General features: G+C 43.7%; 1 protein-coding gene across 1 annotated transcript in view; it reads left to right on the forward strand.

The window, feature by feature from the left end:
* Positions 1 to 374: 374 nt before the first annotated feature.
* Positions 375 to 23,760, forward strand: part of ARID3B (AT-rich interaction domain 3B) — a 55,538-nt gene continuing 32,152 nt past the window's right edge. Inside the window, exons 1-2 of the mRNA XM_044232157.1 lie at positions 375 to 418; positions 2,935 to 3,566. Coding sequence (XP_044088092.1) covers positions 3,012 to 3,566 — 555 coding nt within the window. The 5' untranslated portion in view covers positions 375 to 418; positions 2,935 to 3,011. The remainder of the gene's footprint in view (positions 419 to 2,934; positions 3,567 to 23,760) is intronic.

Below are 23,760 nucleotides of genomic sequence, written 5' to 3' on the forward strand. Positions count from 1 at the left end.
CAACTAGAAAACAGGCTAAGAGTGGACGCCTACCGGCTCTTTCCAACTCCGCGCGGAAGTCCTCGCACCGGAACGCCGCGATGTCCGCGCTTTCCCATTGGCGGAAACTTCCGCCAGCGTCAGTCCGCTTCCGCCTACGACTCGATCGGGCGGGGCCGTCCCTAGAAGTCACTTCCGTTTGACCCCGCCCCTCGATCCCTTTTTGGCCGCTTCCGGTATTAGGCCCCGCCCCCTGTCCAATGTGGCCACGCCCCCACTCCGCCCCGGCTCGCGGCTCCGGCCCCGCGGCGCCGCTTCCGGTGCGGGCCCCGCCCCGGCTGTGGCCCCCGGCTGCGGAGGAGTCCGAGACGCAGCTGCTGCGCCGGGGCCTGAGTAGTCGCCGCCACCCCCACCGGCGGACGCGGAGCGCCCCGCACAGGTAAGCCCCGTGGGGCCCGGCTCCCCCGTCGCGCGGGAGAGGGGGCTGTAGCAGGTGGAGGGGCCGAAGGGGTGTGAGGGGAGGCAGGTGTGTGGGGGGAGACGCGAAGGCGCGGGCTGGCAGAGCAAGGGGCCCGCGGAGGAAAAGTGAGAGCTCTGGGAGGAGAGCCGAAGCGCCCTGCAACCCTTAGGGTGACTTGAGATAAAGAGATGGGAAGAGTGAGGGCCCCCGGGAACTGAGAGGGCGAGGGTAGGTGGGGTTGGGGCGATCGAAGAAGAGCCAGCGGATTGGCTGGGAGGGCTTGATAGAGGTAAAAGTGATAGGGCTGGACTGGGGGGGGGGTTAAAAAGGCGGCGGGGGGGTGGCTGGCGTAACCGGGAAGGAGGTATGGGGCTTCAAGGGGACCGGGGCCAGAGGGATCCGGGAGCGAAGGTAGCGGGAATGGAAGGGGAGGCCGGGCTCAAAGCTTCAAGCAGCCCGTTGCGCCGGGCAGGGTGGTCCGAGAACTTTAGGGGAAATGGGGGAGGGGGCCGCGTGAAGGGATGAAGTGGTTTAGATTTCTGAGACACAAGTTTTCGAACCGTAGGCAAGTGGCATTGTTGTTTGGATCTTTCGGCTTAGGGACGGCGTAGATGGGCTCTTTTGGGGGAGGGTGTGTGTATTGAGTTGTGGAACTGAGTCATCTCAGTCTTACTAAAGAGGCAGTGAGACGCCTCCCCCTCTGCTGGGGACAGCACACTGAGAAGATGGTGCTACAGGACCAGAAGCAGTTGTTCACAAAGACTGGCAGGACTCAGTTGAAAAATGATTCCTCTTGTGATTGATTGCCTGTAATGATTATAAGGAAAATTAAAATGACCGCTGAATTATTTGCTTTATTCTTTTGTTTAATTTTTTTACGCTAATTGTTTCTATCCTAAATGAATACTTTTGCCAGCTGGATTTAATGTGGGTGTAAATCTTTTCATGTTACACTATAAAAAGGGCTAAAGCAGAATGAAAGCGGTGCGACAGGCATAACTCACACTTTCTCAAGTGCCAAGAGAGGAAGTAAAGGCAGTAAGAGGCAAATTGGAATTTGAATCTTTCACAGATTCCAAAAGGCAAAAGCAGTGCTTCTCAGATGAACAGACAATGAGAATTTTTATCTTTACTTTTTTGCCTAGCATTAAAAATTGCACCTTTTCTCCCTACCCATTAAAAGATTAGTAAATGCCAGCGGTTTTTATTGCTGGGGATGTGATTCCTTCCCCATGAATTTTTGAAGATGCTGAAGACATGTAGTATTTTTAATCTTTATACTCAGTTCTGAAACAGTGAATGCAAATATCAAGTCTCGACCTGTGCAGTGGGGCTTCTTTCATGTGATGACAACATTGCACGCCATGTTGCAAGTCCTGTTCACCTAAAATTTGCCCATGCATAGTAATCCATTCAGTTATGGAGACTTACTGAGGAAACATAACTCAAGTAAGGTTTGTTGGGGCTGGAGCCCTGGAGAGGAGGAAGGGAAAGGAGGAGCTAGAGTGGAGAAGAGGGTGTGAAAGGGGGCTGTGTTTGGAGACTGATTGGTATAAGAATGCTGATAAACCTGCCCCCAGAATACTTTTGGCTTGAAAGCCTTTTCTGTTTGCGTTTGTCCATCGTAGTAGAAGTGAATCAGAAGGAAAAGGGCTGTGAAGAGATTTACTTGGCTGTTTATGAAAAAGAGACATTAGCTTGTTGTTTAGACAATATTGATATCTGTTTCAGTTTAATTAACTTTAAAATCTCCAGAGGAACCCCCCCCCCGTTTGTTTTTTGAGTGACCACTGCAATTTGAAACTCTTGCCTCCTTGCATGTTTCTTTCATGTTGTTGAAATTGGATTCTTTTTGAGGCCGTAATGTACAGTTAGCAGGGCTCAGCCTACTTGAAAAGCAGGCTGGCAATTCGATCTGGGAAAATCTGAAAAGTTTAAACCTAAGAGCAGTTTGCTGTGTTCTGCTTTTGTAAGAGAGAACTCATTCTGTCTGCCTGATAGCTCTGTGTCTAGCTAGGACGGTACTTTCTTTCTCTGAGGGGCCTGGGAACATAAGCCTCATTCTCTCTTTTGTAGGCAGGCTCTTCTTTCCTTCATTATTATGATTTTTCATATTCACAACCTTTGTGCAGTGCAAACCTGGTTGCCTTTTCAGTAATAAAGAGGCCAGCGTTTGATAATGTCAAGATCAGGACACAGAGGTTCACAGGCTAGATGCCATCAGGATGTACTTCTTTTTAAACCCACAGCTGTCCACCATTGTTGAGACTTACCCCACATTTCCTCTCTTAAATCCTGTTCTTCACACTGTTCCCTACCACTCCCCTCCCCGCCCCCCCCAACCCTTCCTCCTCCTAGAACCCGGGCTTTAGAAGCATATGTTTAGTGTTCAGAACCCTAACCCTTTACCAGAAAAAAGAAAGTCTTTTAATACCTGTTTTACTATTGTTTTTCCCCCCTTGTTTCTTCTTTGTGGTTTCTGTTAATCACTTAAGGTTTAGACCCAGTGTGCCGGCCGGGCTGTCCCCAGCTTCAGAGCCATGCCAGTCGGCGGCTGAAGCTTGAGGCAGTGATGGAGCCCCTGGCACGACAGAAGCAGCCGCGGCAGCCACCGCCACAGCAGGCCCCACACCTGGCGCCTCTGCAGATGGATGCCAGAGAGAAGCAGGGGCAGCAGATGAGAGAAGCCCCATTCTTGTATGCCCAGAAGCTGGTCGCACAGCAGACCCTCCTTTCTGCGCCCCCCGGGAGGCCATCTGGCAGCCCTACCCTGGGCCCCCTGGCCAGAGGGCCACCGTCCGCTGCCGTGGCCCGAGTTTTTGAACAGAGCAATGTGAACTCCGAGCCTGAGGAGGAGGAGGGAGGTCTGGAAGATGAGGATGGGGATGATGAAGTTGCAGAGGTGGCTGAGAAAGAGGCCCAGGCCGCGTCCAAGTATTTCCATGTGCAGAAAGTGGCTCGCCAGGACCCCAGAGCAGTGCCTGGATCTGGTCTGCTTCCAGCACCAGCACTCCCAATGCGTGGCCAGCAAGCTAAAGAAGACCATACCAAAGATGCTTCCAAGGCCCCACCTTCGGTCTCCACAGCTGGGCAGCCGAGCTGGAATCTGGATGAGCAGCTCAAGCAGGTCAGTCTTCATGGTGCAGGGGGTCATTTGTTCTTCCTAAAGGCTGGGCGAGAAGAGTCCTGCCAGGGCCAGCATCTCTGCCATTCCGTGCCTTCTCATCCCACCTCTGTGACCCAACAGCCTAGCCATGAATAGACTTTGAATTTCTTTTCTCATACTTGTTTTCTTGATTACAGCACTGAAATGTGCAGGTTACTAGTCCTAATATAGATTGTTTCAAATGGGATGTGAAAGAATGTCAGTACAGTCTTTTTTTTTTTTAAAGGAAGGATGAGGTTGCAACAGTGTTATGCGGGGATATCTAAAAATGCAATGTGTGACTCTAATTACAGTTCTTTTAGTGAAAGAACAATCTTGCCTAAGACCGTTCCTTAGCTCCAGGCTAAACCAGGATCATGCCCTTTAAGGACAGTTTTGTTGTTTTGCAGTTACATATAGCTGACAAGAAGTGCTTGCGTTGTGTATATTTTCCAACAAAAAACATTGCAGACATTTCATTTCACCCTTACACCATCCCCTTTGAAAGAGGAAGGGGTAGGGGCGCCTGGGTGGCTCAGTGGGTTAAAGCCTCTGCCTTTGGCTCAGGTCATGATCCCAGGGTCCTGGGATCAAGCCCCGCATCAGGCTCTCTGCTCGGCAGGGAGCTGGCTTCCCCCTCTCCCTCTGCTTGCCTCTCTGGCTACTTGTGATCTCTCTGTGTCAAATGAATAAATAAAATCTTTAAAAGAAAAAAAAAGAAGAAAGGAAGAAAGAGGAAGGGGTAGACCTCAAAATTCCCAGCTTAACCAAGGCCAGCTTAATTGGTTTTCAAACATAGGTGAGCATCACAGTCCTCCCGAGAGCTTTAAAAAATACAGATTATAAGGTCTTAAAGAATTATATTGGAGTGGAGCCTGAGGAATCTGTGTTCTTAACCAGGCCTTTGGTTTCTAATTGCTCTTTCCCTTTCTGACCTGCTGTGCAGTTTTTCCTCACCCAGAGAGCCGGGAGTGCTGCTGATGGGTTGTCCCAGGTTAAGTGACTCATTGATGCTGAGACAGGGAGCTTGTGACAAAGCTGGTAGTACCTGGATACTTCCTATAAATACAGGCTCTTCAGTGGCCCAGTGGTACTCTTTGGAAATCCGTTGTGAAGAGCTGTGGGTTTTCACAGGGCGACTGAGAAGTCATCTAAGAAAGGTCCTTTGGAGCCTGAAAAATCAGCGTCTTTGTAGAAAGGAGCCCTGTGTAGTTGATCAGAGTTTTAGCGCAGCGGTATTTGCAGTGGATTCCAGAGCCTGCAAAGTGGGGTTCAGTTCCCATCTCTTCCAGTTATTACCCTTGTGATCTTTCCGGAGGGCTGTCAGTCTCTCTGAGCGTGGGTCTTTCATCCCTGAAGTGAAAATGATGAAGTATGCCTCTCCCAGGGATGGTGAGAGGTCTGACTGAGCTAGTGTGTGGTCGGTCTTCGTGCTCCCTGTGCTCCTCTCTGCACAGAGCACCATCCTCTGCTGCAGCCCCACAGATGGGACGGGCTGGGCTCAGAAGCAGGCAGAAGATGCCGAGGTGCCCTGGGGTTTTCCCTCTGCTCGCTCCGCGGTAGTGGCTGGGCTGGGACTTGGATCGGAGAGTCCCAGCTTCCACGACAGCAGCAGCCTGGCCGCCAGCCCAGACCCGCCTCCTGGCTGATTGCTTTAGTTTAGCAAAACATCTGTGAGTTGCCTGCAGCCCCCGCGCTGCCTTGTGGCTGGCAGAGTTCCATGCCGGCCGCTGAGTCAGCTCATAGTGGGATCCCGCCCTAACAGCACTGGGAAAGTTCAGGCCCGAGGCGGCTGGGCTGCCCCCGCCTTGGCAGCTGGCCAGCCTCTGCGTGTGTGCGGTCGTTCCTAGAAAGTGCAGCCGCGTGCGAGGAACAAGTGGAGCTCCAGAGCCTGTCTGTCTTCAGGAAGTGCAGCAGGTGTTGAGGTCAAGCCATTAGAACTTTGAAAAAAGAGACTCTTCAGAAGCGGCGTGTGCACGCACACTCGAGTGCACAGTGGCAGGCACCCAGCGCCGGGTTCTGGGCGAGTCAGCCCCATGACTACACAGCTCAGTGCTCAGGCGCTGGCTGCTGGTTTCTGAAACCCTTTGAGTTCATTTTAAGTTTCCGAGGCGTACTCACTAATTATAGACTGCCTGGCAGAGCACCTGCCAGAATGTTTTATAAACACCAGCAGAGCCGAGACCAAATCTCACACCCTAAATTCCCCTTTGCCTTGGATTTGGAGATCGAGAACTGGGTTAGGGGGTCATTGGGTAATGGTGACTTTGAAATCTCTGATGCGCACCTCCTTTTCCTTTTGAATTTAGTTTTAGAAAATCGCTTTGGCCTGTGCCCACCTCCTTTGTCTAATCCCATCTTTAAAGCAGTAAATAAAGGGCTCCTGGGTGGCTCAGTCGGTTAAGCATCTGCCTTGGACTCAGGTCATGATCCCAGGGTCCGGGGATCCAGCCCCATATCAGGCTTCCTGCTCATCGGGGAGTCTGCCTCTCCCCTTCTTCTCCCTTCCCCCTGCTGGTGCTCTCCTGTGTTCTCTGCTCTCTCACACTCTCAGTGAATGAGTAAAATCTTCAAAAAAAAAAAAAAAGGAGCAAAACAATATGCTTAGAGATTTAAAAAAAAACTTTTTTTAAAGTTGTGTTTATGAAGTGGGGCGGAAAAAATATCCTTGGAGAGAGCCTGTAGAAACCATTACAGACCATGAAACTAGCTTTTGTATTGTTGACAGTCTTTTGTTTCTTACGCAGTTAACTTGTAGAGAGCAGAAATGGAGTATTCCTTGCTCCAGCAACAGTTACAATGATCTTCTGCAGGTAATACAAAATGATCTCACTGTCAGTGTGTTGCGGTGTCCATTTTGTTTTTTTATATAACAGACTTTTACAGAGGCTTCTTTGGGCCAGGCCTGAGCCCCATGGACTAAGGAACTCACAGTCTAAGTAGCGGCCGTGTGGAAATCTCAAGGGGCATTGGGTCTCATTGGGTCTTGGGTTGCAGTAATTTCACTCTATCCTCAGTCAGATGAAGCCCAGCTGCCCAGCCCTAGCTATGCTGCAGATACTTTCTTTTTTCCTTTTTTAAAAAGGTATGTATTTGTTTATTTGAGAGAGAGAGAAGGAGCATGAGCTGCGGGGAGAGGGAGAAGCAAACTCCCCTCTGAGCAGGGAGCCCAATGCAGGGCTTGATCCTAAGACCCCAGGGTCACAGCCTGAGCCAAAGGCAGATGCTTAACCCACTGAGCCACCTAGGCAGCCTATGCTGCAGATATTTTAAAATAAGTTTTTGTTTCAGACATTCATATACCAAAGTAAAACATTAATTTTGTCTACAGCATAGCTAACATAGCTTGGTCAACTAATAGGAATTCTCAATATTTTGTAAGACTTGGGCAGGGTAGGGGTGCAGGTCAGCAGGCATCTGCCAACCAAAAAGCAAAATTTAAAAAGTTTAAGGACTCTACAGATTACCTTTTGTTTTGTAATCCCTTTCTTAGAACATGTGAAGTCAAAGTAATTTTATGGATTCTCTTTAAAGAAACTCTTAGAAAATAATTGCTTCTTAAGGCCCGGATCGTTAAGACAGAGTATAGTGTTCTCTGACACCAGAGTGATGGGAAGATGGATAATGCCATCGAGCCAGGCATTCTAAAGCCCATCAGATTTCAATGGGCAGAGTAAATAATTGTAAAACAAGGCAGCAGACAAAGAACTGAGTGTCCTTTCTCTCGAGGGAGATCAGTAGAGCCCTGTCAGCATACAACCAAGTGGGGGGTTGTTGCTGGCCTGTTAGGGGTGGTTTTCTGTCCTCCTGGGAAGAGGATAGTTCAGGCAATACAGGCTTTGTCTGTCTTGAGCCTTTTAGTGGAGCCAGCTTTCTAGAAGGGTGTAGACTCCCTCCCAGAGAATAGAAAGATGAGCAATAGCTTGATAGGCATGGGGGAGCCAAAGTGTGTATGTTTGATTTTTTGCATACTTGGGCGTCTCCTCGGTCACTGAGTGTGGGAAGGAGGAAGGATGGCTGACTGCTTGGCCTCTGGAATCTATTAGCAAGAGTTTCTCTAAGTAGTAAGGTGCCGTTTCTTGGGCTAGTTCAACTTTTCTTGGTTCATATTGCATGTCTTTGGAACATTTGTTGCTTTTTGTAAAGATTGTGTGAACTATTGCCTGAATAAAAATAAAGTCATAAACTTTCCTCGGTTTCTTTGTAGGTCTGTCTTGCATGTCCTTAGCTTCTATGGTGGAATCGAATCAGTGGTTCTAAGTTGAGGTTGATCTCCCCACCCTCCCAGCTACCCACCCTGCTCCCAGCTGTTGTTTGGCAGTGTCGGGAGACATGTTTGCTTGTGGAGACTATGGTGGGGGAGATACGCTACTGTAGTGAGTAGAGGATCATCTGGTAAACATCCTGTCCCACACAGGACAGGCCCCCACAACAAAGAATTACCTGGTCCAAAATGTCAGTAGTGCCGTGTTGAGAAAAGCCAGCTGTACATTGTGTAATTAGAAAAAGAACATATGCCATCCTTTCATCAGATACTGCCCTAGACTCTGTTCCTTTGTATTTCAGTCTTGGTCACTGAAGAGTTTGGCAACCTTGAGTTTTCGTCACATCTACTTTCAATATCTGTGAACTCAATATCTTGAGTTCATGTCTTTCCCCATAGTCACCTGGGTGACCAGTCTGTCACTTAGGAGAGGATTGGGACCTAGAACTTGTGCTCTCTCATTTGGCTCAACCAATGGTGCTTCCAGCATAGCATTCCATGATGTCTAAGATGTCTGTGGTGATTTGTGACATAGCTTGGTTGCCCTTTTAGACATTAACCCCAAAAAGTTAAGGCATAAATCCTCAGCAAGTGTGTTAATTAGTAACAGATTTAATTATTAAATCAACATTGGTTTTGGAGCCAGAAGATGTGGATTTAGATCCTAGCTTCACTGCCTGCTCGCTATAGTACTCAGGACAGGTGTCCTGACCTGGCACTCTGAACCTGTACTTGCATGTATCCCAGAGGATGGAAATCATAGTCTCCCACTGTGCTCAGGGAGCAACTGTAAAGTTGTTACCAAGGTGGAGGAAGAGTACAAGTATGAAACATCTTTGTAAATTTATACCATCAAACAAGCCTGGGTCAGATTGGTGTTAGTGCTGAAATAGTTTTTGAAGTGGTAATTCTTCAGTATTTACTACTTTTGTAGGTAAGATGCTCCATAAATCCTAGACACTGCTCTGAAACAGTTCCTTTTCAAGTTTCGCAGAGCTGTGACCAAACTCTCTTATTCCAGAATTCTCTGAAACATTTCAGGATTATGTGAGCTGAAACCACTGCCCTTTATTTTTTTTAAGTCAACACTTTAAAAGCTGCTTCTTTCCACGTTAAAATAGGGCTATGTGCTTGTTTCTTCTTTAGGTAGAACTAAGCTTTATTTACAATGAATTCTTTTTTTTTTTTTTTTTTTAAGATTTTGTTATTTGGGGCGCCTGGGTGGCTCAGTGGATTAAGCCGCTGCCTTCGGCTCAGGTCATGATCTCAGGGTCCTGGGATCGAGTCCTGCATCGGGCTCTCTGCTCAGCAGGGAGCCTGCTTCCTCCTCTCTCTCTCTCTCTCTGCCTCTCTGCCTACTTGTGATCTCTCTCTGTCAAATAAATAAATAAAATCTTAAAAAAAAAAAAAAAAGATTTTGTTACTTGTTTGAGAGAGAGAGAGGACATGAGCAGGCAGAGGAGCAGAGCTCCTCCCCACTGGAGCCCGATGTGGGGCTGGATGCCAGGACCCCAAGGTCACAACCTGAGCCAAAGGCAGATGCTTAACCAACTGAGCCACCAAGTGCCCCGAATTTACATTGGATTCCTATAAATACATGGTCTTGACTTAACTGAGGTCCTTACCCTTCTTACCAAACACGATCCCACCACACACATCTGAGATCCCATCCCCCTCCTAATTTTCAGGGACTCGCCACATCAGAGAAAGGCCTATTTCCCTGATTCTTCAGACCCACTGGCTTCTGAAGCTTTTTCAACCTTCATACGTGTTCTGCTGTCTCCCACATTTTTAATGTTTTTTTTTTAAAGGTTTTATTTATTTGAGAGAGAGAATGAGAGACAGAGAGCATGAAAGGTGGGGGAGGATCAGAGGGAGAAGCAGACTCCCTGCTGATCAGAGAGCCCAGTGTGGGACTCGATCCCAGGACCCCAGGATCATGACCTGAGCCACCCAGATGCCCTGTCTTCCACATTTAAAAACAACAACAACAACAACAAAAAGACTCCTTTAATCCATAAATCTGTTTGGGTCATTTGTTACAAGGGAATTAGGAGTTATTTTTTAAGAAACTTTCCCTGGTGGACACATCTCCTTCCGGGTTAGTTCCCGTTGTTCCCCCAGCAGAGCCTCTCAGAGGCATTGTCTGCACTCTCTACCTCCACTTTGTCACCTCCAGCTCGCTCCTCAGCGCACTTCAGTCTACACTCTGACTCTCGCATGTTCCTGACGTTCCTCTTGGTGAGGCCTCCCAGGGACCACCATGTGGCCGAGCCCCGCCTACCCTCACCTCACTTGATTTCTCAGGGGTATTGAATACAGTAGACCCCTCTCCTTGAAACATTCTCTTTGCTTTCTGTACCCCCTCTGTTGCCTTATTTTCCTTTCTCTGTGTCTCTTCTGTCTGACCACTAGAACCCCAAGTTCCCCAGGGTTTAGTCACCAACCGTCTTCTCTTTATCTCCCTCCCCGGGCAATTCCGTTCAGTCTCACGGCTTTAAATACTATCCACAAGCCTTTGACTCCGGTATGCATTGTTCGAGCCCGCTCAGATAGTTTACTGGCGTCTCAAGTTTAACACATACAAACCTGAACTCCCTTACAATTACTTCCTCCTTTATTTCTCCATCTCTGTAAAGGACATTTCTGTCCATTTAGTGATTCATACCAGAAGCCTTGAGAGTTCACTGTCTCTCATACCTCCTACTCTGTCACTCCATCTGGTGGTGTCCAGTCATCACCAGGTCTTACCATTTCCCCCATTTATTTTTTTTTAATTTTTTAAAAAGATTTTATTTATTTATTTAACAGACAGAGATCACAAGTAGGCAGAGAGGCAGGCAGAGAGAGAGAGAGGAGGAAGAGAGAGCCTGAGCAGAGAGCCTGATGTGGGGGCTCCATCCCAGGACCCTGGGAACATGACCTGAGCCGAAGGCAGAGGCTTTAACCCACTGAGCCACCCAGGCGCCCCCATTTAAATGTCTAGAATTCTGCCCCATCTCTCCTCCACTATCCTCTACCTAAACCAGGCTACCTACCTCCTGCTGGAGCTATCAACAAGTGTCTGTGTCTTCCCTCCCCCATTCTAATCCATTCTCTACACAGTAACTAAAATGATCTTCTAAAACACAAATCAGATATGTCACTTCTTTAATGCCATCCAAGTATGATGTCAGTTGCTCTGATTGTAAAAGTCAAAATCTGCAAAATCTGATCCCTTCCTGTTTGTCAGCCTTATTTTTGCAAACGTCCTCACCTATCACTGTACTCCTGTACTACGCCAGCCACCCTGGCCCTTTCACATGTTGGTCCTGCCTAGAACACCACTCTAGGCTAACTCTGTCCCGCCTTCGGTTCTCCCCGGAAACATCACAAACATCACTCCCTCAGTGGCACTGTCTTGACCTTTAGTGCAGATGAGGTTATATCCTGTCAATGAACATTATCCTTTTATATTTGTGTGATTGGTTGGTTTGGTATCTGATTCCTGTACTAGATCGTAAACTCTAAGAGAACAGGGACCCATCTTCCTTGCTTATCATGTATTCTGGTGCCCAGCAGAGTGATGGCAGGTGGTATTTGTGTCTTCCACTGTCTTTTACTTTCCCCTGTTTTTGTTTCTGTCATTTAACGCAAATGGCATCATTTCATTTTTAAAGCAGTCTTAGATTCACAGCAAAACTGATCGATTTCCCACACCACCCCTGCCCCAACCAATGCACGGCCTCCCCCACTATCAAAAGCCCCCACTAGAGGGGTCCATCTGTTGCAATCGATGAACCTGCACTGAGACATCATTATCACCCAAAGTCTATAGTTTATCTTAGGGTTCACTCTTGGTGTTGTATGTTTTGTGGGTTTTGACAAACATGTAGTGGCATATATCCACCATTGTAGGATGGTACAGAGTAGTCTCACTGCCCTAAAAGTCCTCTGTGCTCCACCTCTTCATCCCTCCTTCCCCTTCAACCTCTGGCAACCCCTGACTTTTTTTTTTTTTTTTTTTTATTGTCTCCATAGTTTTACCTTCTTCAGAATACCATATAGTTAGAATCATGTAGTATATAGCCTTTTCAGATTGGCTTCTTTCACTTAATAAGATTCCTCCATGTCATTTCATGGCTTGGTAGCTCATTTCTTTTTAGCTTTGAATAATATTCCATTATTATACCACAGTTTTTTTTATCTGTTCACCTCCTGAAGGACATTTTCATTGCTTTGGGAATATGAATAAACCTGCTATAAAAATCTGGGTACAGGTTTTTCAGCTCGTTTGGGTGAATACCAAGGAACACAACTGCTGGATTATGTTAAGAGTATGATTAGTGTTATAGGAAGCTGCTAAACTGTCTTCCAAAGTGGCTGTACCATCTTGCATTCCCACCAACAATGAGTTAGTGTTCCACATCCTTGCCAGCATTTGGTGGTAGTGGTAGTAGTGTTTGGTATTCTGGCCTTTTTTTTTTTAATTGAAATTATCATTGAGATAATTATAGATTCACATGCTGTTATAAAAAGAATAATTCAGAGAGGTCCCCATACACTTTGCCCAGCTTTCCCCAATGGTAACTTTTATTTATTCTTATTTTGTTTTTTTTTAGATTTTATTTATTTGACAAAGAGAGTGCATGAGCAGGGGAAGGGGCAGAAGGAGAGAGAGAAACAGACTCCCCTGCTGAGCGGGGAGGGAGCCTGACTCAGGGCTTCATCTCAGAACCTTGAGACCATGACCTGGGCCAAAGTGTCAGACACTTAACTGACTGAGCCACCCAAGTGCCTCCAGTGGTAACATTTTATAAAACTATAATATCACAACCTGGTGATCAGTGTCATTATCTACTGATCCTGTTTAGATTTTCCAAACTTTACTTGTATTTAGTTGTATGTTTAATATATCTTCTGAAATTCTTGTTACTTAATAAATGCATTAGAAGCTGTAGTTTTCTCTCAAGGTCACACTTTTGCTGGACACCACAAATATTGGTATGTAGCTTTTCATTGGTTAGTACTAAACATTTCATTATTTTAGTTGTTATTGCTTCTTTAATCCATGGATTATTCAGAATGTTTCTTAGTTGCCAGATATGTGGGTTTTTAAAATATATTCATTTATAGCTTTATAATTAACCTCTAACCATTGTGGTTAGTGAGCTGGTATGATAATAATTTCCTGGAATTCGTTATTTGTCCTTTGTGTTGGCTTATATATGATGAGTTTCTATAAATTCTCCATGTGTGCTTGGAAAGAATTAAATTTTCCTTTTGATAGATGTGGGGTTTGTGTATCTGTCTGTTGGATCAAGCGTATTATTAGCTGTATTAATCAAATCTTCCTTATCCTTACAAAGTTTTGTTTGTGTAATCAGTTTCAAAGAGAGCCGAATTAAAGTATTCCAAGGTAGGATTGGCTTTCTTTTGATGAGTGTTAGTACTTTTTTTTTCTTACACATTCTGCTCTTTATATCTTAAAACCACAAATAAAAGACTTACAATCTCTGCCTTTTTATTAGATTAATTTAATCCATGTAGTTAATTAGGATTGGTGATAAATGTGGGTCTATTTCTGCCCTCTGGCTCTGGATTTTCAGTTTGACTAAGGGTTCTCTTTGCTTCTTGTTTTGTCCTCTCCTTTCTTTTGTTCATTTGATTGAGGTTTTTTTGTTTTGTTTTGTTTTTTAATTCAACCTTTGTCTCCTCTACTGGTTTAGAAGTTACATTTCTATTTCTGTTCTTTTCTTGGTTACATTTAGATTTTACTTTGCATTCTTGACTTTCAAACAATAGTAGGACTGTAGAGATTCTAGTTTTAACTTCTGCTCCACTCCCATCTTCCAGTCTATTGTGGCCAGTATTTTAGTTCCAGTTTGTTCTAACCCCTCCCCCAAATTAGTTTTCTCCCCTAATACTAATGGCAAGTCTTTAGACTTCTCAACAGGTTTATCTGGTTTTTTTTTTTTTGTTTTTTTTTTTCTCTCCATGACTTCCTACAGCCCACTCTCTCCCTTTAGGCTTGGTCTTTATACTTTTTTACAAACTCTTTTAGCAGAGATTTATATACAGTAAACTTTAGTCTTGGTATGTCTGAAGAAAGTTTTTTAATTTATATCTTTATTTTTCTTTATTCTTGTATAATTGATCATAGCTTTTAATTCTAGATTGACACTGATTTTCTTTTTCTTTTCTCTCTCTTTTTTTAAAAAGATTTTATTTATTTATTTGACAGAGAGAGAGATCACAAGTAGGCAGAGAGGCAGGCAGAGAGAGAGGGAGAAGCAGGCTCCCTGCCGAGCAGAGAGCCCAATATGGGGCTCCATCCCAGGACCCTGGGATCATGACCTGAGCTGAAGGCAGAGGCTTAACCCACTGAGCCACCCAGGCGCCCCTTCTTTTCTCTCTCTCTTTTTTTTTAAGATTGTATTTATTTATTTGAGAGAGAATGAGCGAGAGAGAGCATGAGAGAGGAGAAGGTCAGAGGGAGAAGCAGACTCCCCAAGGAGCTGAAAGCCCGATGCGGGTCGTCTTGATCCCCGAAGTCAGGGATCATGACCTAAGCTGAAGGCAGTCGCTCAACCAACTGAGCCACCCAGGCGCCCTTCTTTTCTCTTTTTAAGTAGGCTCCATATCCAGTGTGGAGCCCAACACAGGGCTTGAACTCAAAACAGAGTCAGATGCCCAACTTACTGAGCCACAACAGGCACACCCCCTCCCCGCTTTTTTTTTTAACGTGGACTCTGATTTTTCTTAACATTTTGATGATGTGATTTCATCTCTCCTAGCTGCTGTTTTGCTGTTGAGAAGTCTGTTGTCTAATTGTCACTTTTATGAATCCTTTTTCTCTCTTGTGACTTTTAAGATTTTCCTTTTTGACTCTTGTTATTTTGCACTTGCACTTCTGTATTCTAGGTTTGGACTTACTTTTATTTGTTCCACTTGGGCCTTGTTCTGCTCGTTCAACCTGACCTGAGTCTTTTTTTTCTTTGGCTCCTCTTTTTCTTTTTTCTTTCCCCCTGACCCTCTCATTCATTCTTCTCTGTATCTTTTATAGCCTTATCTCTCTCTGTCATCCCCCTGCATTCTGGAATATTTTCACATTCCATTTCCCAATCTTGAATTCTCTCTTCCGCTCTGTCTCCTCTGCTCAATAACTTAAAAAATTGTTTATCTTAATATTGTGTTTAATTTCTGTACTTTTTTTTTTAAACTTTTAAAAAATCTGCCTGTTTTTACCACTTGGTTTCTATTCCTTCCTTTAAGGTCTTTGAATATCTTTAACTTTTTAAAAACTATACTACGGAACTGTTAGAACTTTTTATTATGGACATCTGTAGTGTACAAAAGAGAGGATGGTAACGAGCTGCCTGTCTGTGTCCTTTACTCAGTTTTCAACAATTACCAACATTCTGCCATTCTTTAAACATGCTTATTTTAGAGATGCTTTTAGATGATTCTCTTATCATTCTTGGAGCACAGGTTCTTGTCATGTTACTCTCCCATGTGGTGGTTTATTACCTCTTGTGGTGTTTTTGTTTTTCCAGCATAAGCTCATTTTGAGTTGGGATTTGGTTCCATGGGAGTCTCATGTGCTAGATTATGGAAGCATTCCTAAGGGGAGTTTTGTCTGCTCCTCCGCGGGGGCCCTGCAAGTTTAGCTGGTTGTCATCGTTTTGGAGTGATGTGAATTTGGAGTCTCCATCTGTGCCTGGTGAGAACCTGGGCTTCTGTCTCTCACGGACCCCGTTTTTCCATGAGGGCCATGACAAACAGCAAAATTCCTTACTTTTTCAGGCCAGTGGGCAGTTTTTAAAGCCCCAGTTAATGGGAGATGGAAGTGTAGTTCTTCTGGCCCTGACTTTATGCATTTATCTCAGTGCTGGGTCCTGGCATGTAGGGCACCTGCAGCCTGGACGCTCCCTCTTGGGATTAAATCCACCATCCTCAGGCCTCAGATGTTAAGAACCGTATCCAGGTCCTTCTCCCTTGAGTCCTACAGCTTTGGCACCTGCTCACCGATGGTTAATTCCTTCTTGTTTCTGGCCCTGAGGATTCTGCTTTCTGTCTTGGTTTCAAGCTTAGCTATATGTGTAAGGAGTGTGGAGTGCTGGATTTTTTTTTTTTTTTTATAAATTTAAATTTTTTTTTTTTTTTAAGATTTTATTTTTATTTATTTGAGAGAGAGAGACAGTGAGAGAGAGCATGAGCGAGGAGAAGGTCAGAGGGAGAAGCAGACTCCCCATGGAGCTGGGAGCCTGATGTGGGACTCGATCCCTGGACTCCAGGATCACGCCCTGAGCCGGAGGCAGTCGTTTAACCAACTGCGCCACCCAGGCGTCCCTGGATTTTTTTTTTTTTTAAGATTTTATTTATTTATCTGACAAAGATCACAAATAGGCAGAGAGGCAGGCAGAGAGAGAGGGGGAAGCAGGCTCCCCGCCGAGCAGAGAGCCCGATGTGGGGCTTGATCCCAGGATCCCAGGATCACAACCTGAGCCAAAGGCAGAGGCTTAACGCACTGAGCCACCCAGGCGCCCCTGCTGGATTTTTTCTAGCATTTCTGAGTGAGGTTTTCTTTGGAGAGGGAAGGGAGCAGTGGACTTCATATCAGCCTGTCCTCGGTCATGGTTTTGTTTGCTGGGTTTTTTTGTTTTTTATTTTTTTTTAATATTTTATTTATTTATTTGACAGACTGAGATCACAAGTAGGCAGAGAGGCAGGCAAAGAGAGAGAGATTGGGAAGCAGGCTCCCCGCTGAGCAGAGAGCCCGATGCGGGGCTTGATCCCAGGATCCCAGGATCGTGATCTGAGCCAAAGGCAGAGGCTTTAACCCACTGAGCCACCCAGGCGCCCCAACTCCTGTTTTTGATTTTATTTTTTTTTTTAAGATTTTATTTATTTATTTGACAGATGGAGATCACAAGTAGGCAGAGAGGCAGACAGAGAGAGAGAGTGAGAGTGAGAGGAGGAAGCAGGCTCCCTGCTAAGCAGAGAGCCTGTCTCAGGGCTCTATCCCAGGACCCCTGGGATCTTGACCTGAGCCAAAGGCAGAGGCCTTAACCCACTGAGCCACCCAGGCGCCCCCTGTTTTTTATTTTAATAGCTTGGGCTTTTGACCTCTTGTGTGCCAGGTACTTGCCTTATTTCCCTGAGTTGTGTGAGGCACGCCCTGATATTATCACCCTTTATGTGTTTATTTTACAGATGAGGAAAGAACTGTGTTCCTTATGATCTCAGAGTTGGGAAGCTGGGCTATTAACCCAGGGGGTCTGACTTCAGCCGCCAGGCTTTGCCACCTCTTGTGCTCCCTATCGCTCCATTCCAGATAGAGCAGGGCAAGAATAATCTTTTTTTAATACTTACATTACTCTAAAAGTAACTTTGATTTCTTTTTTCTCATTGTCAGAGTAATTCAGACTTATTTTAGGAAACACGAAAAATATAAACATTTGTAAAAGAGAAAATATAATCACCATAACCACGTAACTTAGATGTAACTGTAAATATTTTCTTGTGCAGTTGACCCTTGAGCAACATGGGTTTGAACTGGATGGGTCCGTTGATACGTGTATTTTTTCCCCGAAAATATAGTACAGTACTGCAGATGTGTTTTCTCTTCCTGTGATTTTCTTAAATAACAGTTTCTATTCTTTAGTTCAGTTTTCTGTAAAAATACAGCATATTATATATATATACACACACACACATAATATGTGTTAATTGTATGTTATCAGTAAGACTTCTTGTCAACAGTAGGCTATTGGTAGTTAAGTTTTTTGGGAATCAAAAGTTACACTGAGATTCTGCACTGTATGCGGGGGTCAGCACTCCTCATTCCTAATCCTGGTGTTGTTCAGGGGTCAACTGTATTTCCTTTGCGTTAAAAAAAAAAAATGCCTGTAGGGGCACCTGGGTGGCTCAGTTGGTTGAGCATCAGAGTCTTGGTTTCAGCTTGAGTCATGATCTCAGGTCCTAGGATCAAGCCCCAGGTCAGGGCTCTGAACTCAGCAGGAAGTCTGCTTGAGATTCTCTCTGCCCCCTCCCGCTGGCCCTCCTCACAGTGCGTGTTTGTACTCTCTCTCAAATAGATATATAAATCTCTTTTTAAAATGCCTGTGATTAAAAAAAAAAAAAATGCCTGTGAAAGGCATTTCATATATGATTTTATGCCCAACTTTTGTCACGTAGTAGACCATGAGTAATTTTTATCATTAAAATATATTGTAAAGAATTATTTTAAATGTTCAATTTTTTAAAAACATATTACAGAAGTTAAATTAACTTCAATAATTTTAGAAATATAGAAATGTATAAAGTAAAAGCCTGACTTCCAGCTGGTCATTGTTGTTAACACTTGGTACTCTGTGTCTTTTCAGAACTTTCTTCTTTACAAATGCATTTTGCTTGTTTTTAACAAAATAGGAACTCTACATGTTATTCTGTAAGGTACTGTTTTACTCAGTGTTATGGCTGTCTTTCCCTGTGTGTTCATAATGAGCTGCATATTAATATTTTTATAAGCATTTATCTCAGAATTATACAAGTAATATGAATAGATGCTCAGGAAAATTAAAGCCACATAGGAAGACACAGAATAAAAATTCATAGTTTAAAAAAATACAGTGTCCTGGGGCACCTGGGTGGCTCAGTCGGTTAAGCTTCTGCCTTCAGCTCAGGTCATGATCTCAGGGTCCTCATCGGGCTCCCTGCTCAGCAGAGAGCCTGCTTCTCCCTCTCCCTCTGTCTGCTGCTTCCCTACTTGTACTCTCTCTCTCTGTGTCAAAAAAATAAATAAAATCTTTAAATACATGTATATATACACACACATATATATGTATATATTGTTCTGTTGTGTACTATGCTCTCTTCCATCCCACCCCACCTGTCTGGCAGGAGGCTAACCTTTCTGGCTAGACAGCCAGTTGGCACGAATCAGCCTGTAGGGCTTTTCCTATATGTTTACTTACTTAACTGTATAGTTGCAGAACGTGTTAGGGAAGAGAGAGAGTGTGTGTTTGTGTGTAGTGTGTGTTTAGTATAAATTAAACTATCTTTGTAACACTCTACACTGTGTCTGCATTTCTGTGGTAGGTGAGATTATCCTAGAGATTGCGTTTGTTGTATGAGAGTGTATATGTATATTATATTATCTTTCCCTGTTTGCCTTTTATTTGTTCTTGTCTTATCCTGCTTGTGGCCTTTTTTTTTCCCTTTCTTTTTTTCATTATAAAAACTACATGAGATTACCCTCCTAACAAAACTTTAAGTGTACAGCACACCTTAACTATAAACAATGTTGTCCAGAAGATCTCTAGAACTTTTTCAACTTGCATGATGGAAGCTTAAACCCTTTGAACAGCCACTCTTCATCTCCCTTCCCTGCCAGGCCACAGTGACCACCATCCCCCTTTCTGCTTTGGTGAGTTTGACTATTTTAGTTACGCTATGTAAGTGGAATCATGCAGTATCTGTCCTTCTGTGACTGGCTTAGTTCACTTTCATTACATTTATTTAACTTTTTATTGAAAGATTTACATTATTTAATATAATGCTCTCCAGGTTCATCCATGTTACCACATCCTGTCCTGTAGGATTTTCTTCTTTTTAGTGACTCAGTAGTAGTCTGCAACTGAGTAGAGCTGACACACAGTGTTACATTAGTTTCGGGTGTACAACACAGTGATTGCACAAGTCTCTACTCTATGGCGTGCGCACAGCAAGTGTAGCTCGGGTCCGTCACCATGCAACACTGTTACAGTATCATCCACTAGCTTCACCCTACTACACCATTTATCCCCATGATTTACTCATTCCATAACTAGAAATCTTTCTCCCCCTCACCCCTTCACGCATTTTGCCCAACCTCCTATCTCCCTCCCCTCTGGCAAAATCAGTTCATTCGTCTCAGTTCACTCATTTATGGGTCTGTTTCTGCTTTTTCTTTGTTTCTTTTGTGTATGCATTTGTTTTTTAGATTCCACATATAAGTGAAATCATATGGGTCTTGTCTTTCTCTCTCTGACTTACTTCACTTAGCATTACAGCCTCTAGGTCCATCCATATCGTTGCAAATAGCAAGATCTTACTCTTTGTTATGGCTGAATGATAGTCCTCTTCGTGTGTGTGTGTGTGTGTGTGTGTGTGTGTGTGTACACACTACATCTTCTTTATACAGTCAGTCTGTCAGTGGGCTTTTTAGGTTGCTTCCATATCTTGGCTCTTGTAAATAATAAATAATACTGCAGTAAATATAGGAGGGCATGTATCTTTTCGAATTAGTGTTTTCATTGACTTTGGGTAAATACCCAGTAGCGGAATTACTAGATCATACAGTATTTCTATCTTTAATTTTTTTTTAAGAGTTTATTTATTTATTTGACAGACAGAGATCACAAGCAGGCAGAGAGGCGGGGGTGGCTCAGTCCCAGGATCCTGAGATTATGACCTGAGCCTAAGGCAGAGGCTTAACCCACTGAGCCACTCAGGCGCCCCTCTCTATTCTTTAATTTTTTAAGGAACCTCCTTACTGATGTGGCTATACCAGTTTGCATTCCTTCCCACAAACAGTGCACCAGGGTTACTTTTTCTCAACTTTTTCAGCAACACTTCTTATTTCTTGTCTTTTTTTTTTAAGATTTTTATTTTTAGGTAATCTCTACATTCAACATGGAGCTTGAACTCACAGCCCAAGTTCCACTCACACACTCACAAGTTCCACTGACTGAGCCAGCCAGGCGCTCCTTGTCTTTTTGATTCTAACCATTTTAACAGGTGTATGATGATATTGTGGTTTTAATTTGCACATCCCTGGTGGTCAGTGCTGTGGAGCATCTTTTCCTGTGTCTGTTGGCCATCTGTACATCTTTGGAAAAATGTCTATTCAGGTCTTCTGCCCATTTTCAACTCAGACTGTTTGAGGCTTGGGGGGTGTTGAATTGTATAAGCTCCATATATATATTTTGGATATTCTTTATTGAATATATCATTTGCAAATATCTTATCCCATTCAGTAGGTGGTCTTTTGTTGATGGTTTCCTTTGCTGTGCAGAAGTTTTTTAAATTTTGGTATAACTCCAATAGTTTATTTTTGCTTTTGTTTCCCTTGCTTATTTAGACATGTCTAGAAAATGTTGCTAGGGCCGATGTGAAATAAATTATTGCCTGTGTTTTCTTCCAGGATTTTTATTGTTGGAGATCTCACATTTAGGTCTTTAATCCATGTTAAGTTTATTTTTGTGTTTGGTGCGAGAAAGTGGTCCAGTTCCATTCTTTTGCATGCTTTTTGCTTTTTGCATGCTGTCCAGTTTTCCCAACACTACTTATTGAAGAGACTGTCTTTTCCCCACTGTGTATTCTTTCCTCCTTTGTTATAGATTAATTGACCATATAAACATGAGTTTATTTCTGGTTTACCACATCTTCGTTATTCGTTCATCCATCAATGAACACTTAGGTTGATTCCATATCTTGATTATTGTGAACCATGCTGCAGTGAGCATGAGAGTGAAAATACCTCTTCAAGATCCTGATTCTTGGGGCGCCTGGGTGGCTCAGTTGGTTAAGCATCTACCTTCAGCTCAGGTCACAATCCCAGGGTCCTGGGATCGAGCCCTGCTTTGGGCTCCCTGATCAGTAGGGAACCTGCTTCTCCCCCTCCCACTGCCTCTCCCCCTGCTTGTACTCTCTGTCTCTGTCAGATAAATTTAAAAAAAAAAAAAAAAAAAAAAAAAGATCCTGATTCTTTTGGATAAATATTCAGAATTAGGATTACTGTATAATATGGTAGTTCTGTTTTTTATTTTTTCAGAAACCTCCATACTGTTCTCCATATTGGCTGTACCATTTTACATTCCTACTAACAGTGCACAAAGATTCCAGTTTCTCCACATCCTCTCCAATACTTGTTATTTTATGTTTGTTCTTATAGTGGCCATCCTGACAGATGTGGGGTAATATCTTACTGGTTTTGATTTGCATTTCTCTAATGATGAGTGTTGTTGAGCATCTTTTCATGTGTCTGTTGGCCATTTGTATGTCTTCTTTGAAGAAGTGTTTATTCAAGTCTTTGCCCCCTTTGTAATTGGTTTATTTGGGGGTTTTTTGGCCATAAGTTGTAGGAGTTTCTTTTTTTTTTAGATTTATTTATTTAAGGAGGGATGGGGAGAGGTGTAGAGGGTAAGGAAGAGGGAGAGAAGCAGACTCCCTGCTCAGCATGGAGCCCAACATGGGGCTGTGTCTCATGACCCCAAGATCATGACCTGAACCGAAATCATGAGTTGGGTGCTTAACCAAATGAGCCACCCAGGCGCCTGTAGGAGTTTCTTACATCTTTTAGATATTAACCCTTAATCAAATAGATGATTTGCACATATTTTCTTCCATTCTGTCTGTTGCCTCTTGCTATGTTGACTGTTCCCTTGGCTGTGCAAAAGCTTTTTATTTTGTTGTAGTCCCATTTGTCTTTTTACTGTTGTTGCATGTGTCCTATCCAAGAAATCATTGCCAAGACTAACGTCACAAAGCTTCCATCTTATATTTTCTAACAGGAACTTTATAGTTTCTTTAAGTCTTTTATGTATGGTATAAGCTAAGAGTCCATTTTCGTTCCATGCATGTAAATATTTGGTTCTCCCAGCACCATTTGTTGCAGAGACTACCCTTTCCTTGTTGTGTATTCTTGGTACTCTTTCAAAGATCAGTTAACCATATGTGTGCTCGTTATTTCTGGATTCTGTTCTGTTCCCTTGCTCTATAATTTATCTGTCTTTATGCGAATACCATAGTGTTTTGGTCACTGTGGTTTTGTGATTTTTTTTTTTTAAAGATTCTTACTTATTTATTTGACAGACAGAGATCACAAGCAAGCAGAGAGGCAGGCAGAGAGGGAAGGCAGGGGAAGCAGGCTCCCATCCCAGGACCCTGAGACCATGACCTGAGCCGAAGGCAGAGGCTTTAACCCACTGAGTCACCCAGGCACCCCAGTTTTGTGATATGTTTTGAAACGAGGAAGGGTGAGGCCTCAGCTTTGTTCTTTCTTCCAAGATTGGTTCAGCTATTCAACGTCCTTTGTGGTTCTATATGAATTCTGGAATTGTTCTTTCTATTTCTGTTTTTAAAGTGCCACTGGGATTTTGGTGGGGGTTGATTGAACCTATAGATCTCTTTGGGTAGTATGGACATTCTAACAGTGCTAAGTCTTTCCATCCATAACCATGGAATGTCTTTCCATTTTTTGGGTATCTTCTTTAATTTCTTTCATCAGTATTATAGTTTTCAGTATACAGGTCTTTCACCTCCTTGGTTAGGTTTATTCCTGAGTATTTTAATTGTTTGATGCTATTGAATATGGGATTGTGTTTCTTAATTTCCTTCTTGGAAATTCCTTGTTAGTGTATGGTGATACAACTGAGTATTTTTTTAAGAGTTTATTTATTTATTTGTTTATTTATTTATTTGAGAGAGAGCGAGAATGAGAGGGGAGAGGTCAGAGGAAGAAGCAGACTCCCCGCTGAGCAGGGAGGCCAATGCAGGGCATGATCCCAGGACTCTGGGATCATGACATGAGCTGAATGCAGACATCTAATGACTGAGTCACCCAGGTGCCCCACCTCTTAGTTCTAATGTTTTTGTGTGTGTGTGTGTAAGCTTTAGAGTTTTTACATATGAGATTATGTCATCTGCGAATAGAGATAATTTTATTTCTTCCTCTCTAGTGTGGATGCTTTTTATTTCTTTTTCTTGCCTAGTTGTTCCAGCTAGGACTTCTGGTACTGTGTTGAATAGAAATGGCAAGAGTAGGCATCCTTGCCTTACTCCTGACCCTAGAGGAAAAGCCTTTAGTTTTTCACCATTGAGTATGGTGTTAGGTATGGGCTTTTCATTCATGGCCTTTATGTTGAGGTAATTTGTAATTTACTCTGT

Source organism: Neovison vison, chromosome 13 (assembly GCF_020171115.1).
Source record: "Neovison vison isolate M4711 chromosome 13, ASM_NN_V1, whole genome shotgun sequence".
Taxonomy (NCBI): domain Eukaryota; kingdom Metazoa; phylum Chordata; class Mammalia; order Carnivora; family Mustelidae; genus Neogale; species Neogale vison.